This window comes from Coturnix japonica, chromosome 9, assembly GCF_054131305.1.
Source record: "Coturnix japonica strain WE chromosome 9, WE-NBRP24, whole genome shotgun sequence".
NCBI classification, from domain to species: domain Eukaryota; kingdom Metazoa; phylum Chordata; class Aves; order Galliformes; family Phasianidae; genus Coturnix; species Coturnix japonica.
This window is the reverse complement of record NC_140671.1, coordinates 7,085,106-7,103,154: the sequence shown is the minus strand read 5'-3', so window position 1 is coordinate 7,103,154 and position 18,049 is coordinate 7,085,106. Positions and strand designations below refer to the sequence as shown.

At 51.2% G+C, this 18,049-nt stretch overlaps 2 protein-coding genes across 7 annotated transcripts in view; both read right to left on the bottom strand.

Moving 5' to 3' along the window:
* Positions 1-1,917: 1,917 nt before the first annotated feature.
* LOC107321524 (carbonic anhydrase 15-like) lies at positions 1,918-6,911 on the bottom strand. Of its 4 annotated transcripts, none has more exons than XR_014949154.1 (8): positions 5,223-5,430; positions 4,203-4,238; positions 3,514-3,684; positions 3,271-3,431; positions 3,078-3,170; positions 2,923-2,994; positions 2,673-2,839; positions 1,918-2,303 (listed from the first exon to the last, which is right to left on the bottom strand). XR_014949154.1 is itself a non-coding variant. In XM_085556040.1 (8 exons), the coding sequence occupies exons 4-8, from the start codon at positions 3,427-3,429 to the stop codon at positions 2,097-2,099; spliced, it is 693 nt and encodes a 230-aa protein (XP_085412166.1). In that variant the 5' UTR covers positions 3,430-3,431; positions 3,514-3,684; positions 4,203-4,238; positions 6,392-6,882; the 3' UTR covers positions 1,918-2,096. The 4 variants fall into 4 exon arrangements, 3 of the variants coding, with proteins under 3 accessions (XP_085412166.1, XP_015734001.1, XP_085412167.1); XM_085556040.1 differs by lacking the exon at positions 5,223-5,430 and adding an exon at positions 6,392-6,882 and having other exon boundaries at positions 2,928-2,994; XM_015878515.3 differs by having other exon boundaries at positions 2,928-2,994; positions 5,223-5,424.
* Positions 6,912-8,771: 1,860 nt separating this feature from the next.
* The window catches only part of DGCR2 (DiGeorge syndrome critical region gene 2), a 36,306-nt gene continuing 27,028 nt past the window's right edge, over positions 8,772-18,049 (bottom strand). For all 3 annotated transcript variants that reach the window (XM_015878274.3, XM_015878275.3, XM_085556016.1), the window contains 4 exons: positions 17,331-17,534; positions 13,348-13,500; positions 12,407-12,643; positions 8,772-11,629 (listed from right to left, as the gene is read on the bottom strand). In XM_015878274.3, the coding sequence (XP_015733760.1) occupies positions 11,388-11,629; positions 12,407-12,643; positions 13,348-13,500; positions 17,331-17,534 (836 nt within the window). In that variant the 3' untranslated portion in view covers positions 8,772-11,387. The remainder of the gene's footprint in view (positions 11,630-12,406; positions 12,644-13,347; positions 13,501-17,330; positions 17,535-18,049) is intronic.

Here is an 18,049-nt window from a genome sequence, read left to right as displayed (position 1 = left end):
AGGCTGAAATAAACACCTTTGTGCTGCGGGACAAATATTTATCATCTCAAATTTAGCAGGTTAATAAAACAGGACTCCCAGCAGAACTACGCACCTGCTCGGGAAGGGGAGAAAACATGTTTTCTGCTTGATGTTGGCTGTAAGAAGCCATGTTTCCTGATGCAGGTGGACCACAAAGCACTGAATACACAACGTGAGCTGAGCTTCGCCCCTGTTCAAACCCCCACCTCAGGGCTTGTGGCCTGGGGGCTTACAGGGTGCAGGGGCTGGGCAGGGGGTGGCACAGGGCTGGGTGACATGGGCTGGCACTGGGGTGTCTCAATGAGCCCTGGTGCAATCACAGTGTGCATGGAGAAGGTGTGGGGATGCAGCCAGTGGCTGCCCTGCACTGTGTGAACCCCATCCGTGGGCTTTCAGGTGGTCTTCCCATTCCTCTGCAGCCTCTGTGTGGGCTGAGCACAAGGTTTAAGCATTTCTGCCATGTTTTTTGGCATGTTTGGAGGGGCAGCGTGGGCACACGGGTACCACCACGTGCCAACAGCCCCACAGCTGAGCCTGTGCTCCCCCAGATGTGCTGACCGCAGCCATGGGGCCCAAGGGAGGCAGTTTCTCTTGCTAAGAATTCTAGCTGGGCCAAAAACACGCAGCCACGTTGGCCAAACAGCAGCTGGAGGACAGGAATAGCCACAGCAGTGGCAATGCTCTTCTTCCTCGGCACAAACAATCCAGCATGTGGCACTATGAGCACCACTGCACAGCACAGCAGCAAGCAGAGCCAGGAGCAGGAAATGCTGACACAATACACCTAAAATGGCTCCCGTCTTGTTCAACATCTTCATCAGTGACCTAGATGAGGGGACAACATCCACCATCAGCAGGTTCACTGATTGTATGAAGGCTGTGCTGCCATTCAACAGGATGTGGACAGAAAGGAGAGCTGGGCAGAGAGGAACTCGATGAGGTTCAAGTGTAGGATCCTACACCTGGGAAGGAATAACAGCACAGATCAGGTCAGGTTAGGGACTGAGCTGCTGCAAATGAAAGACCTGGGTATCCTATGGGACAGCAGAATGGCTGTGAGCCAGTGGTGTCCCCTTGTGGCCAATAAGGCCAGTGATATCCTAGGGAGCATTGCAATGAGTGTGGGCAGCAGGGCCAGGAAGGTGAGGCTGCATTTGGAGCCCTGTGCCCAGTTCTGGGCTCCTCGGTTCAGGACAGGCAGGGAACTGCTGGAGAGAGCCCAGCAGAGGGCTGCAAAGATGATGAGGGTCCTGGAGCATCACCTATGTGAGGAAAGGCTGAGGGACCTGGGACTGTTCAGCCTGGAGAAGACTGAAGGGCAGAAGGCAAGTGGATGGGGCCAGGCTCTTTACAGCAGTGCACAGCGACAGGACAAAGGGCAGCACATGGTGGGCTGGGCCCCTGCTCCAGTCTGCAGCGTGTGCATGGGAACCACTGACAGACACCGTCTGGATCACCCACACCTCTAAGCTGCCTCACAGCAGGGATTGCTCAGTCACACCGTGACCCTGTGCCCTTATTCCATAACTGATGGGGCTGGGAGCACCTCAACATCGGGCCCATCAATGAGGATTTCCTGCTCTGCCCTCGCTGTGCCCTGACATGGGGCCATACAGTGCAGACACAGCTGCAGCCTAAAATTAGCTCCTGGGGAAGGGCCCCCAGGATAGCACAGCACAGGGCTGAGATGTGCCACGTCCACATAGATGGAGCTGGGGAAGGCAACGTGTCTGTGTGTGTGTGTGTGTGTGTGTGTGTGTGTGCTGAGCACAAGGACACGCTGGGCCATGGTTTGTCTCCTCGGGGTTCACACTACGTGTCACCCGGTGCTGCCTCATCCCTCCCAGCTCCCCATGGCCACACACCAGCCAAGGGCACCGCACAGAGACACGGAGCCAGGGGCCGCACACGGGGCCAGGAGCTCACCTTTATTGCAGCCCTGACAGCCCCATGGCCGAGCACACAGCAGCGCTGACACATCCTCACCCACCCGACGGCCCCGGCTGCTTTTCACCATCACCCATAAACCAGAAGCTCCCCATCGCTACGCAGAGGGACAGCGGGGAACCCGAGCCCTAAGGGGAGGACGAGAAGGGTCCGAGCAGGGGCAGCAGGAGCAGGAGGGCGAGGGGGCAGCGGGGGCACCCAGAGCTGGTCGTGGCATCTCGGGACGAGAAGACTTTGCGGCTGTGGAGCGGTTGTGGCGGTCGGAAGTTGTTGGTCATCTTTAAGGGCGCAGCGCCCGAGGCCGGGAAGTGCACGGAGCTGACAAACGCCTGAAGCTGCGGGGAGAGGGGCGGGTGGGAGCGGGGCACACACACACAGCTACTGCCGGGCAGGAGCCCCGTGTTTCCCCCTATCGGCCGGCACAAGGCTCTGCACGCACCGCTTAGTGCCGCCTTCATCCATCCCCACATCCGAACTTCATCCATCCCCACATCCACACACCGATCCACTCCGCAACCCCTGTGTCCATCCAGCCACCCACCCACCCTCCTCTCGGTGCCTCCATCCCCACATTTCTACAGCTGGCCCCTTTGCTTTGCCTGCAAGGCGCAAGAAAACACACGGCTAATGGGGATGCTCACAGCACGGCTTTGGCCACGTGGGCCCTTCTATCCCACAGCAGCGGGGCTGAGGAATCCCATTACCTGCTCCCTGCTGATGCCCACGGGCTCCTCAAACAAGGTCCAGACGACGGCCTCGCTGCAGTCGGGGGTGGTCAGGGAGCCCTGGTAGCGGTAGTACCGGGAGAGCTGTGCGACGTGCGGCAGCAGCGTGCCAAGGCGGAAGGTGGAGGCCAGGTCCACTGCCTGCCCTGCACAGCAGGACGTGGGCACTCAGCCCCCACCCTTGGCGTGCCCCAGGGTCCCTCCCCTCCTACCCAGAGCCCCAGGGCACCTCACCAGCGTGGGAGATGTTCCTCAGTCCCCCAATGATGGTGTTGTAGTTGGAGTTTGGGGCTTCTGAGACCTGCAAAGAGTGAGCGGGCCCTGCAGCTGTGCTCAGCTAAACCCAATGCATGGCAGCACCCATCCCATGCACTTGCAGCTAACCTGGAAGAAGCAGCCCAACACAGCCAGCCCGCTTGGGTGCCCCTTGGCCTCCCCCAGGGTGCGGTACTTGGTGTTGATGTGGACAATATGCAGCTGAAGAAAAAGTATGGAGGGCACAACATGGGCACCTGGCCTCGACACCAGGACGGGAAATCAAAGGGCCTAAAGTGGTGCTAAGGAGTTTCTTGCCTACCTCCATAGGGAGCTGCTGCCCATCCACTGTGTGCTCAGAGCCATTCCTAGTTGGGCTGCCCCAATGGAAGTGCAGCTGCAGTGCACGGTATCGGCCCGGGAGGCCCCCACCACTGATGGCAATGTGCTCGTCACCAGGCTCACTCTCCAAGCTCAGCATCACTGCAATGATAGGAGTGGGACAGAGCTGGGGGCTGTGGGGCAGCACTGCAGAGCTGAGCCCTGGCTGCAGCAGAACACCCACCTGTGTGCCCATCATTCAGCAGCCGCCACTTGCCGGGTGGTGCCTGGTCATAGCCCTCAAAGACGATGTCCCCGAGGCTGCTGTCCCTCTGCAGCCAGCGCCGCTCGATGTTAACAGGAGACTGCTTGTCACCGCCACACGTGGCCTTCAGCTCCTTCCAGTGGTTGGGGCCTGCGGGGGGCACAGCCATGGGGGTCCTGCAGTGCCACCATCACCACCCCAGAGGGGACACAGAGCCAAGAGCAGCCCTGAACCCACCACAGACCCTGCCCCACCTCCATCCCTTCTCTCCCCGCTACTCCAGGAAGGTTTTACTTAGAAGCCTGTGGAGCTACAGCCCCCCCCGTGTGCTCCTCATTACCCACTGCCTTCATTAAGGGATGGTGCCCTCGGCACGTGCCTGCTCTGTGCTGCCCCAACCGCCCTCCACCAGCCCCAGCATGGTTTAATTGCTGCTGGAGCCGGGTCTGTGCTGGGCTGCGATGCTCGGAGCGCTGCCGGACACAGCTGACCTGCAGCACAGTGAGCACACACTCCTGAGGGCCATAAAGCAATTGGGCTGTAACTGCTGATTACATGCTCCCTGATCCTTAATTAACCTCTTACAAGCTATTATATGTGTGCTTCCAAAGCGCTCCCGGGCACTCAGCAGGGAGGCACTGAACGGAGCTGTGACCGTCCCCACTCACCGCACTTCGGGTCCTGTGAGTCGTAGCACCACTGCCCTGCAGGAGAGAGCCGCAATCAGGGGCTGCAGAGCCCCCTGAGCCCCCCCAATACTGCGGATCTCGGCACAGCACAGTGTGGCCGTGGGCCGAGGTGCGCCCACACCGCCCGGAGCAGCGCTACGCGGAGCCGCTTCCCTCCCACCTCGCTGCTGTCAGTGCAGGGACAGCTCGCTCTGTGCTGTGCTGGGAGCGTGGCTGCTGCCCACGGCCACGCAGCTCCACTCGTGTCCCACCAACCCGCCCAGATCCCCCCGTGGGAGCTCGGCCTCACCATCACTCCCTGCCCGCAGGGATGGTTCCACACTGACCCTGCTCTCGTTCCAGCCACAGGCCGCAGGCAGCACTATGTGCATCACCTGTACTGCTGGCTGTGCAGGTCCTCACTGCTCTGCTATGTGAGGCTGCAGCCACAGGGCTGGGAACGGGGACTGTCCCAGGGCAGTGACTTCAGGCTTTCCTTCCCATCCAGTGGGAACGGAGCCTTTTGCACAACCTCAGAGCCACAAAATGCTGCCCTCACCCAACTGTGAGCATCCCTGATGTGAGCAAGGTGGGCACACTGATCTATAGCAGTGCTGTACACCCCAGCCCCACTTGCTCTGAGGTGTCATCCTCAGCGTCATTTCCCTGGTTATAAGTACATGGGGCAGAGGGGCTGAAACCTCAATCCCAGCCACCTGAATGACCATCCACACCTCCCAGCAGGGCTGACACCTCCCTGAGCCCAGCAGCACAGCAAGGACATGGGTGTCCCATGGGGAGGGCACAGAACACACAGCTCCTGGGCTGCACCACATCTCCGAGCCCCAAGCACCACAGACATGCGTTCCCCCCAACACGTGGGAAAGGGAACACAGTGCTGGCACTGCCGTACCCCCACCCAGCACCGTGCCACTCCATCACCCCCAGCCACCTGCACCCCGTGCCCATCCCTCCGCAGCCCCAACCACGCCGGTGCAGCAGACAGGCAGCGCATCTCACCTCCCTCAGCTGCTCGGATGACAAGAGGCAAAGTGATAAAAGTTACCCCCAGCCCCAGCAGCCCCATTGCTGGCAGCCCCGCTGCAACGCCCCGTCCTCCTCTGCAGTGCGCCCAGGCGGGCGGCAGGGCTGGGGAGGGATGCAGCGCTGCCAGCCCTGGAGAAATCCTCGGCTCCAGCTTGAACAGTGCTTTTAAATATTCATCACAAGGGCTGAGTTTTTAACTCCTCGCCTGCTAGGAGGGAGCGGGAGCGCCCGGCCCCCAGCCAGCCCCTGTGTGCTGTGCCAGGCCGGGCTGGCACGTGTGGGCAGCGGGCAGCAGTGGGGGTTCCCAGCACCACGGGGCTGCTCTGAGTTGTGCAGGGCTGCACTGAGCTCTGTGGGGCTGCAGTGTGCTGCTGCTCTCCATCACTAAAGGTGTGGGTCACGGCATCCCCACTGTGCTGCCAGCCCTGAGTGGGACCATGGAAGGCTCCTGCAAGGCCATCAGAAGTGCACGTGTGACATCCTCACCTCTGGCACAGCTCTAACAGCCCCAGACCTGGGGGCTCAGGGCAGGAGCTGGGAGTGAGCAGAGTCACAGGAACCCACAGGAAGAACCCCCTTATCCCCACAACCCTTCAGCCCGGGTGGGTTTGGGGAACTGCAGCACTCCAGCCCAGCACCCATACCCAGCACAGCCCGAGTGCATGGAGCAGGGCAGCCGTTATCCCAATGGAAGAGATCTCCTCCTGCAGAGGGGAGGTAGGAAGGGGGTGAGTGCGCGGGATGGTGGCGTTGTCACATCATCCCAAAATATCCCTGCTTGCCTGAAGGCAGCAGAAGAAAGGAGGCCACGGGGCACGTTCCTCCTCTCCTCCCGCAGGTACTGACCTGGCTCAGCACTCGGAGCTGCTGCCAGGATGAGCAAAGCCCGGCACCACACAGGGCACAGAGTGGGCATCCCACCGGCATCTTGGCCACGGCGCTGCAGCTCAGCACCGCTACCATGTGCTGCATGCACAGGGCTGGGATGGACAGGGGGCTCCCTGGGGCACGTTCAGCCCCTGAGGTTCACGCTCCAGGCAGAACCCCAACATCTCCCTGCTCTGCCGGTCACCCACTGCCAGCCCTCCCTGCTGCCCTCCCGCTGGGAGCAGCCTCTAGTTTCTATAGGAACCAGAACAAACCTTCAAGGCACCGTGCTGTGCTTCCCAGCCTGCTGCTGCCATTGCTGCTGCTGCTGCGTGCTCATAGCTGCACCGTCCTCGCAGAGGGGCCGCATCCGTCTTCATGCTGGGCAGGACTGGGAGCTCCCACAGCCACACACAGGGGTGCAGGAGTCATTACAGGGGTAAAAAAAAAAGCCTTGCTGAAAAATATAAATAGCTACTGATGCTGCATCCATCGATCCGACGTGGGCACTGTGCCTCCCTGCTGGGAGGACCCGCCATGCACAGCAGTGCCAGGAGCTGCTCCTGGAAGTGAATCCAGTTGGGAACTCAGCCTGGGGACCTGGGGACTGGGATGGGACTGGAGGAGGGGAAAGGAGCCGCACAGCTCAGCTCACACAGGGATGTGTGCACGAGGGCTGTAGGCATGCAGGAAAGTGGGGAGATGGAGCCCAAACAGAGCAAACCCTGGGCAGTCCTGGCTTTGTCTGTGGTGCAGCCAGTGTCCAAATGAGCACAGCAGTACCACACAAAGGCAGCACTGTGGGCAGCAGCTGCATGTAGCCCTGGCACTGCCTGGCACCCAGAGGGGCACTGCCAGTGTTGGGAGCAGAGCGTGGCCCTGAGTGATGCGCGTTGGGCCGCCAGGAGCTCCTGCTGCAGCACCCAGACACTGATCCCCATGGGTGCGGGCACAGCCAGAGGGTGCAGCATCGTGGCTGTGCCAGGGCACCAAGAGGAGCCACACAGGGCCCTGCGGCCTCCCAGAGAGCTCTGTCTGCCTGTGATACGGGCAGTGCGAGGCACTTGCCTTCCGCTGCCCCATAGTGCAGCACTGCACAGCTCCAGGTGCAGGAGCTTTGCTCGCTCCATGCTGTGTCCCCATGGGCTGGGGCCCAGGAGCCCAGCAGCACCGCGGTGACGTTTTGTGCTGGCCGGCGTTCAGCAGTGAGCGCATCCTGCAGCCCCCAGCAGAGCTCGGGCAGCTGGGCAGCATGAGCTCAGCCCTGCTCCAGCCAGGACAGCCGGCCCCTCGCCAGCAGCCCCCGCTCTCTTCCTGGCTCTGAGCACAGCCCTGGGCTATGGTGTAAACTCTCCTTACTCCTCCAGGTAAATCAGGCTTGTGACCCCACACAGAACCCGGTGTCTGCAATCAGAGCTGCATCCCAGCAATGAAGGCAGGAAGCCTCATGCAGAGAGCCCATGAAGGCACCAGCACAGGGACACACACAGCAACTCCCTGATCCCAAGGACCGGTGCTGGCAGCACATGGGAGAGCACAGATACCCGGCCTAGGGGCGTTCACTCACTGCTAAACCTGCACAGCATCCTACAGAGCATCATGTCAGAGCATCGCACACGCCTTGTGCTGGAGGGGACCAGGCAGATCCCCAACGAGCCGGGCTCGGGCTGCCCCAGCTCCGCGGTCCGCTCCTGCCCCCTGCTGCCCCGAATCGCCGCTGGATTTCACTTCGTGGGGCCGAATAAACGCATCGATGCCAAAAAGGCAGAGACGCCGACACAGCCCCTTCGGCTTAAAGAACACCACTTGTTTGGCATTGGGATGAAACGTTTCTCACAGCACCTCGATAAAGAGAGCTCAGTGCCAATCCCGGGAAAGAAGTTAAAAGAAAAGCAGCAAAAAGAACATTGCAGGGACTGAGTGGTTCCGGGACCCCATCTCAGCTCTACTCAGTATTACAGAGTATCACCTGGAGGTGAGCCCTTCAGAGAAGCCCTTCACCCACTTTGTTTCATCTCCCCCTCCGCATCCCAGCACTGATACAGGAACAGCCTGAGGCTCAGAAGGGATGCAATCAAACATCACACAAAGCTCTGTACATCTGAGGGGCAGTTTTGCTCTCATAGCATCACCTCCCTACGGCTACAGCATCCCACCGCTCACCTGGTGCAAGAACAAGCTGCTGTGAGGCTGCAGCACAGTCACACAGATGGCACCACGGCTGTGCCCACCATGAAGGAGCAGCAAAGAGCTCAGTATGGCAGCACCGTATTCAGCAACGAGGGGACGATGAGGAATGGCTCTGACAGAGGCCACAACTGGACATGAAGCCCCGGCACCTGGCAGAGCTGATGGCAGCCAGGGACATGCAGAGAGATGGGCCCTTTGCTCATCATATGCTGATACGGGAGTGGAACCTTATCCACAGGGAGATCTGGGATGCACCAGGAGATAAAAACCATTGGAAAGTGAGCAGTGGGAGATCAAAGCATAAGGTAATGGCAAAGATCTCATCAATCTAATGAAAAAGAGAGAAAGAAGTGGCTTCTGAGCCAAAAGAGAAGCAGGGAAGGCTGAGAACTACAGGCAGAACATGACTCTGAGGCTCCTATGAAGCAGACCCACATTTGGAACAACTACAGCCAGGAGCCGCCGTGACGTCACGGATTGAACCAGTTTATTGCAAAGAAATTCACCACAGAATAAAAAGTAAAATAAAAAAAAAACCAAACACAGAACAGATTCCCGCAGCGTTATGAGACGTGTGAGGTAAGGTATCTGTCCACCTCCACCACAGAACACAGCTTCAGAGCCTAAACCAAGCTCAAAAGGCCTTTTGTTATTGCGCTAGGATACTACGGAGGATGAATGCCCCCATCCAGCTCCGAAAGGAATTAGAAGCTTTCCAGTTTGCATTGCTAACAAAGTGTTCCCAGGAGCAGACTGCAGTAGCACAGACCTTGCACCCAGCTGTAGAGCATCACCCCAGGAGCAGATTGTGCCCAGTGCTCTGCTGAGAGCAGCACCAAGCACACCGACAACAGCGGGGATATATACAGAGATACGGCCATCCAGAAACACACACACACACACTCATACCTATAAAACTAAAGAAAAATCAGTACATACAATGTATAAAACGTATGAATGTGCTCAAAAACGCACAAAACCCGCTTTATTTTCATACTTCAGAAATGCTCGATCGTTTGTACGCACGGTTCTCACTACTGCCGTCCATCTGCTTCATCAGACCAGGACTGGAACTCACAGGAGATGGTTACAGGTCCCACGGGCTGCAGCTCTCCTCCCATTCCATGCAGGAGCAGGAGGAAGGATTCCTGCCATACATCCACTGCAACTGGCATTTGCTCTCCCAATGATGGGGGGCTGCAAGCGTCCGAATGTTGAGACACCGGATAGGAGCTCATCGTGTAACACAGTTTTCTGTGCAAAAGGAGTTTGAACTGTCAAGACCAATCCTCAAGTACAGTATAAGCCTATAGGCAAGACACAGAATAGAAAGTAGCAGCATATTCAATAGGGAAAAAGTCAGCTGCAATGGGAAACCACAACAGTGGGTTAGGATTTGTCATACAAGTACGATTTCTCATCATTACTAGAAAAATAATTCACATATACACCCCCGTGCAGTGTTTACTTCCTGCCCCTCTAGGCTTGGACCCTTCATAAGGTAATAGGAGAACACTCACAAGGGGCATTCTTTACAAGTTCCTTACAATTCATCTCATCTGCTGACTGCTACAGCAAGCCAAGGAGAGGCAGAGGCAAGAGCAGAACGGATGGGAGGGTAAATTACTTGTGCACTGATATCCTACTGCAATTTAAAATCACCTGTCCAGATGATTTTGCACTCGCTGTCAAAACCAACAGTGCTCAACTGCAGGTTCAGTGAGGGAGTGAATTAACCTCGTTTTGCAATGTAGAAATTAGCTGGAAGAGTTAACCTGAGGGGAAAACTGAAGATCAGATATCAGAGTGAAGTAAACTGCTTTATCGATTTCACTAACCACATCATAACCCCTCGTGGGACCTGGATAAACAGTTTGAGGTGTGGGAGGGAAGAAAGAGGAGAGTAGGGTTGGCATTTATAGGATTAGGGTAAGAAACAAGTGTCCAATTAGAATTAAACATTATGTAGAGTGCATGTCAATCAGTGTTTTTAAATGGTATTTGTAGTAACTGTAAAGAAAGAAGTGGAAGGGATGGAGCACGCTTACATGCTAATTACAGCAATTAATGCAAGCAATAAGAAAAGCAAGAACAATGGTCTGTTATCCAGGCCAGTCTTGCGCCACTCTTCACCTTCATGGAGTTAAAGATTAAGTGTTTTTCTTTGTAGTTTATGGGATTGTAGTGAACAGGGGATTCATACAGTGAAGGCAGAGCACATCACTCAAAGTTACCTGCTCCCTGTCTCTTCCCTAAGTACTACCTGATGTACACAAGGATTCTGCTGAAGGGAAACCAGCATTATACAGACCAAATCTCCTTTATGGGCCAGAAATGTACCAGACAACACGAGACTTTGCAGCTAACAACAAGTAATTGTCATTGCAAATCCTGGTTTTCTTAGTACTCTTCCATTAAAATGTAAAGTTGTGTACGGCGTAGACCATTTATCCTCCAGTCCCTGCGGTGTTCTGAAGCAGTGAGGCTGATCAGAACACACAAAGGTCTGCAACTCTCACTCAGTGGGATGAGTTTTAGCTCCTCCATGTTCCTGCTCTGTAAAACAGAAACCTGCTGTTCCCTTCCTCTGCCGTTCAGCCTCCTCTGTATTTTCCGAGTGTAGCAATGAAGCAAGAGAGAAAGCACCCGACTGAGCAATGACAGCCCCCACCCTCCGCTTCCATGGTCTGTTTCCTGGGTCCAGTGGTATCCAGCCAAATCCAAGCAGCTTTTTCTGACGTAGATTTCATTTCCTCTCAGTTTAAGAAACAAAACAAAACAAAACCTCTACCCATACTTTTCCTCTCCTTAGAAGTCAAAGGAATTCTCTGCATTCTTTTCCTCAGCCAATGGAAAAAGAAAACAAACAAAGGGTAGTTATACAATCCATATTTACAGGACAAACCGATTAGTGAACAAATAACAACAGCCAAAAAACGAGAGGCACAATCCTAACCTAGAACATAAAAGCAGTGTTCAAAAACAAAGTGGAGATTCCTTCTGAAGTTCCAACCATGGATTAGTGTTTGTCTGTGCAAACAGTTGCTAAAACTATTTCTGACTGGCAGTCAGCTGATTCCTTTATACAATGGTATTGAGAGAACAGTGGCTGTGCCGGCTGCCTGTAAGAGTTTCTGCCGGTGTGTTTTCATTTAGCGGTGTGTCTGGAGGGACAAGAAAGGTGCTGCTGTCAGCAGAGTCTTCCAGCTCCACTGGAGAAGGACCAACTGAGGGAGGAAGGGACCCCTCTGTGAGCTGTGGGGATACATCACAGTTTCCTATTGACGGAGGACCGCTTTGCACAGTCTGAGACAGAACTCCATCTGGAAAGGAAGAAGAAAAGCAGAATCAGAAGGTGAAGTGTATCATTCCACATCACCAAATACATTTACTCTCTGTGTTTCTGTAAGCTCTGAGTTTTCCCCGGCTTTGTGTTAACCCACAGATATGACACTGCAAAGGAGGAGAATTATGTCGTGAAAATAAAGCAGTGATATATAAATAAGACTGATTAGTGCGAGTATCTAACTGATCTCCTGAGATATGCTGCTATAAAATCCCAGAGTGGAATGACTCCAGTATGCTAATATCACAGCTGCAAAACTGAAAAGCAGCGGGTGAATCATTAAAAAGTGGTATTTTTGGTCTTTTTTTTTTTTGGCTGTGGGTGGGGGCGAGTGGGGAGTAGGGAAAAGGATGGATGTATTTTGTTCAAAATTTCCTGTACTCGGCATTTGTTCTGTTCCTCATACCCGTCTGTACAGACCTATCTCCAAAAGAGCAGAGAAGGTATCGGCGTGATGGAAACTACATCACCCACCAACTTAAGAATTTAAGACTAGTAAGATCTAAGAGCTATGCTGCTTGAAGCATGGATCCCACTTCTAACTTAGGTGATCCACATTTCCCAGGGAAAACAAACAAAGAAGCTGAACGATGCTTTTAACTCATATCTCTTCCATCGTAGAAATAGGACACAGTATTGTAAGATACTTTCCCACCACCATTACTAAAATGTATTATTACAGATTGGGAAAAAACAAAATCACCTACCCTCTAACCAAAACTTAAAAAGAAAAGAGAAGTTACTGCCCACATACCTGGAGTGGAACAAAGGATGCTGTCTGGATTGACAGAAGCCTCATATGGAGGAGGTGGGTCATCTGGATGCTGAATGTCTGGATACTTGTAAGCAGTATAGGGTGGTGGTGGATCATGGAAGTGAAATGCCCCACCTTCCCCGTCATCTGAAAGATGTAGTGGAGTAAGGCCAGTTCCAAAACCATCTGGACCATAATCAAAACCAGGCATTCTGCGGCCCAAGTTGAAGTGGTGCACTATTTCAAGAGAAGAAAAAGAAAGGAGTTGATAACTGTGTTCTCTTTTTCAAGTTAAGACATATCAACACCTTTTCCATTTTTCACAGCCAAGGAACTCGTGCCTCCTGAAGACCTAGAAAGCCTAAATAACCCATGTGGGTCAGCTCACTGCAGCTGCACTACAAGGCCCAAGGCCACCTGCTCCCAGCCTGTCTGTCCTGCACCACAGGTACACCTGAATCTAAACTCTTCTAATTAAAGAGATTGTTCACACACAGAAGATCCTTCAGATTTGGCCTGCATATAAACTGAATTAAACTGAAGATAAACTGAATTTAATTGAATATAAATTCTTCCATTATTGGCTAAAAAGTTACTCCAATGTGAAAAACCTGCAAAGACACACACATGCAGGCAAAGACAAGCCAGACCACGACATTTCTCATTTCCACATATAAGCTTAATAGTAACCACTGGGTGCAATGTAAGCATTGCTTTTTCTTTAAATGAGGAGTAGTAAAAAACTGTACAAGCCACGATGCACTCAGGCAGCCAGTAAACAGCTCCATTCATTTGGGTACTGTGTTGGCCAGTATTTATAACCAGACTTCCACTGATTTTCTCCACACTGACTTCTATCTCCTCCAGTCTTTTCATGCTGAAGCAACTTCCCACTATGCACACATACAGACCAAGGCCCGTTACCAACACAGGGCACTTACAATTTGCTCCAATCAAAGACTCTATGCGCTCTCTCCGCCTCTGGCGCAACCGGTGGACCATGAAGAGCAGCAGAGAGAGGATGAGGAAGGATGAGATGCAGCTCACTATCAGGCGCATTCCACCAGCCATTGAGTCAAACAGACTGTTCCCATCTGTTACATAAAATATGCAAAAAAAAGACTGTGACTTATGTTCAGGACTCATTCTTCTTGATGTTCTTTTTGTCAGTAACAGAGAGCAATGCAGAGCAGAGATTCATTAGCCTGATTTAACACTTCTCCACACCTCAAAAATGGGAAAAAAAAAAAAGATGAATCATTAGGTGATTTATTATCTACATCTAAATACATTACTCAACAAAATGCTGAAGGCTTCAAATATCTGAAAAAGGAAAAACCAAGAGATCAACAGTGCTTTGTGCATCACCTTGTCCCCATGGTGTGGCTGATGGTCTTGTACTAAAGAAAACAGCAACCCTGGAAGTCAGGGGAAAGGCCCGAGAACTGGCACAACTACACTGCACTTCTACATTGCTTCAGAGCACTTAAACTTCTGTCTTTCATCAAACAAGATCTCTGAACATTTTCATTATCACCAAGATGTAGTCATTCAAATTGCATTTGCTGTAGGTAGCATGCTTATCAAAATTAAATGATAGGAACTAAAAATACCTTCAGCAGATGAATCAACACGAAAGCAATCTTTCAGAAACTCAAGAGATTAAAATGAACAGGAATTAGATACTGTCCTAAAATCACACAAAACAAGTGACAGGACACAAAACAGATCCACAAACTTATACCCTCACTACACAATTTCACACTGCAAAAGCTGCTGATAGCAAACTATCACTGATCTCTAACTGCCAGGCATGGGAGAGATTTTACAGTTCAACTAATCACATTCAAGTAGCCCTCAAGTACACAAGCACTCTACACAAAGACAATAGACAAAAATGACTGCACTGGGCTCTAGGCACAGTTTCCTGCTAAGGAGCTCAGAATGAGGAGCACAACAAGGCTGGATGTGGCTCAGCAGCTGCACACCCAGCCACTGGGATTATACAGGAACAGGACCTGCAGCAGGGATGAGCTCTGTCCCGTCACTGCAGGGCCAGGTCCCAGTCCCCTTCCTTCCTTGCATCCAGCACAGCTGCAGGAGCTCTCTCTACAATACTTCTCTTTCTACCTACAGCAGCAAAGCTCTACCAAAGATTGTTTAAAGAAGAACACCAAAACCCTCACAAAACCTGTAAATACTGATTTGTTACAAACGCTAGCAATAGAAAAATCCACCATATTTACACACTGTTAGAAGTACAAGGTTTAATAGTTTGTTATTTATCACCTGACACATTCTTGGCCCCTGGTATCTCACTTAATAGCACACGACATGTGAAACACCAACACAACACTCTCTCAGACCTGGCTGCGCCACACAGAAACCTCTACATGTAGAATTTTTTAGCAGCTCCCACTGTCAGGGCTTCAGGTGATGCCATCACACACCAGCAGCAACCAATCAACACACCACCCTGAACAGCACAGACCTGAAGCTGATCCTCCTCCATTACATGGCAATGCTGACCTTGTGATCACCAGAAGTTAGTTCCAACAGCTGCCTTACATAAAATGACTTTGGTAAAACATACATGCAGTGAAGCGTGATGCAGTTTTTTGGCTACAAAGCCTGGCACTGCCTCTTCAAGCCAACTGAAACTGCAAATCCTGCACCTTCAGGGGAGTCCAGGCCTCTTCTATACTGCTCACAGCCTCTGACAGCTCCTACCCCTCAACCTGTTTGGCTGGATAAGCTAATGTCAGATGAAGTCCTAGATTAAAATAAAAGTAGAGACAAGACCCAGTTCACAGAGAACAAGACAAGTCATCACTGAGATTTTCAACCTACATACACAGAAATAGATTATTGCATGAAGGCTGTCTCACACTCAGGACAGCAGCAGCATCCAGTAACTGTACCAGTTTAGTCCTAGAGAAGCTTCTGCACCAGCAGTTCCTGCAAATACTTTGCTTCTTTTAATACTGATTCACAAGTGAAAGTTCCAGGTTTGTACAAACAAGAGCCTCACATCCAAGAAGAGGCAATGGACTTCAATTTCAGCATTAGTACACACAAGATTTTCCTGCACTATTTCTCTCCAACTAAATGAGAAGCATCTTTCAAGATAGTACAGCTGGGATTACTCAGCTTACTCCTACCACTGAAATATTCCCCTACTACCAAGTACTTGAATAACATTCTTTATCCACTTGTAATCGTCACTCACCCACTCACACAACAAGAGCTGATTACCTGCCAACTCAACAGCAAGATTTATTTCCCCCCAGTCTCTCCTTGGGTGAATAATTCACTTACTGTTGATTAGTAAAACAGCTTTCTTTCCTTTGTAACAAAGCTTAGGGAAGATATATGTAAGAACTGGACAAAGACACATACATGCTGACTAAAGAAAGTAATTCATTAATTTTTGTCAGCTGGAATAGTCCTTTATAAACACTGAGAAAGAAAACTGGAATGCTTAATTTCAAAATTCCAGTCTTTATCATTAGTTGAAGTAAGTTTATTATGGAGGAAGTCAGAGAACTGCTTGATGATGCTGCTCTCAAAAATGGAGTTACTAAAAAAAAAATAAACCAACAAAAAACCCAACAGCAGAGCATAATGAAACAGTCTTATTTAGCATCAGCATAGGAAGAACTTAGGGATCAGAAAGGATGTGGCAAAATACACTCTTTAAATCAGTATTCATGAAATAATTAGGACCCAAAGCACAAGCAGAGATTAAAGAACACGGCATGAGGTTATCCCAGGTCATCTTATCCTGATGCTTTGCTGACACTGATCCTGAGGACAGAGAAAAAAAGTGAAGACAATCTTAATTCTGCTGATAAGAGTAGGAGGAGGACTAGTGTTTTTTCCCCACTCTTTCCTCAACCAACTTGGAACACTAGTTAGGAACACCTGTTAAACTCAGCCTTCAGAATGGATGTAAATGACAGCAAGGAGGGGCCAGCTGGCCTTTTATCATCAACTTGTGCAGATTAGACAAAGACAAGAACAAATGTGAATTTGGATGCCAATAAGCACTCCTTTTTTGTAATGATTGAAACAGAGGTTTGTGATGGGAAGACCTGACCTGTGTTTTCCACGATGGAAGGATATGAACAACAGTTTATTAACGGACTCAGATAAGAAAAGGACCCGGAAATGATAGCGGCTGAGGTTGGAAGGGGTCTCTGGGAATTATCCTTCCCAAGCTCCTGCTCAAGCAGCCTGAGTTGGAGCAGGCTGCTCATGACTGTGTCCATTAGGACTTTGAATGCCCCCCCACGTGATGACTCCACAACCAATCCATTCCAAGGTCTGACTACCTTCACAGTAAGTAGTAAATAAGATCAATTCCTTTTTGCAAGTTCCTTTTCACAAAAGTAACACCCCAAAACCTACACCCCCAAAGGGCAACTGACAAAGCAGCCTTCCTAAGACTTTACTGATCCAGAACAAGAAGCTGCAGTGAGATGCCAAATCCAATAAGTAAGGTTGCATGTCCTCATGATTAACATTATTTATAGACTATGTTGCCTATGTGAACCCTGCATTCAAACTTCCACATGTATAAATAGTTGTGTCTGGAAAAGGACAATTAATACCCAAAAGAAAGGTCTTTTCCTTTCATGACAGCTAAATATCTTGAACAACCGAGAAGCTCCACTAGAAATCCATACTACTGTCAACCTCCATGGAGAAGACGAGCTCCTCCTGAAATAAGTATCAAGGATGACTAATTATTTTCTAGCAAGAGAGTGAAGTTTTTCATATCCTATGATTTGGGATTTTTCATCAGATGGGGATGGCACCCAGTACTGTGGAGGCATTGGAAGGATGCATAATTTCAAGCTATACCCAAAGGCAACCAAGATGAGCAGGAATTTCACTTGATAAAACCACAGCGAAGCCTTACCTGGGTCTAAACATGTGAATTTGCAGCACTCTTTAGGATCTTTGCGATACTGCTGACATCCCTGCGGCCGCTCACACAAAGCAGCCACACACATTTCTGGTTCACCATTATGACATGTGCAGCTCAAGCAGGGATCATCCCCTTTTGGAGTGAAATAGTAGCCTTCGTCAACAATGTTGTCCTTGATATCAACACACGTCTGGCCTAGAACAGAAATGCACATCAATACCCACAACAACACATGTCTGGCCTAGAAAAGAAACGCACATCAATACCCAAGTGTCTGTGAGCCTGCCAGAGGTCCAGCTTGATCTATTACAAAACATGACTTGTAAATGCAAGCAGATCATCAGTTAAAAGCCAAACTTTGGCATTAAAACAACTTTTGAAAGAGTGGGGAAGATAAATGGATTGTCTGGAGATGTGCGGGGATGATTTACTGCTCAAAATTGACAAAGTGAATGTTAATGGAATTGACACGCCTTCAGGTGTCCTCTTTAGGACACAGAGAAAAGCAAGCAGTCTGAGAAGGACAAGCTTCAATGTCATGTCTCCTGCAACTCCCTCCCAGCCTCCTGGTACCTAAATCAGCTGAATCTTCTCTGGACCAAATCTGCAGGACACTCAACAGATCAGGCCTAAAAAGGGAGCCAAGCAAAATTAACTCCCCTGCCTTAGCTGCATCATCATCCCTGCACAGCAAGGCAGCGAGTGGGCTT

Coding starts and splice junctions, on each gene's coding strand:
- LOC107321524 (XM_015878515.3), bottom strand. CDS start 5,289: ATGGGGCTGCTGGGGCTGGGGGTAACTTTTATCACTTTGCCTCTTGTC. Junction 3,685..4,202: donor CTCACAGGACCCGAAGTGCG/GTGAGTGGGGAC, acceptor TGCCCCCCGCAG/GCCCCAACCACTGGAAGGAG. Junction 2,995..3,077: donor TGTTGGGCTGCTTCTTCCAG/GTTAGCTGCAAG, acceptor CACTCTTTGCAG/GTCTCAGAAGCCCCAAACTC.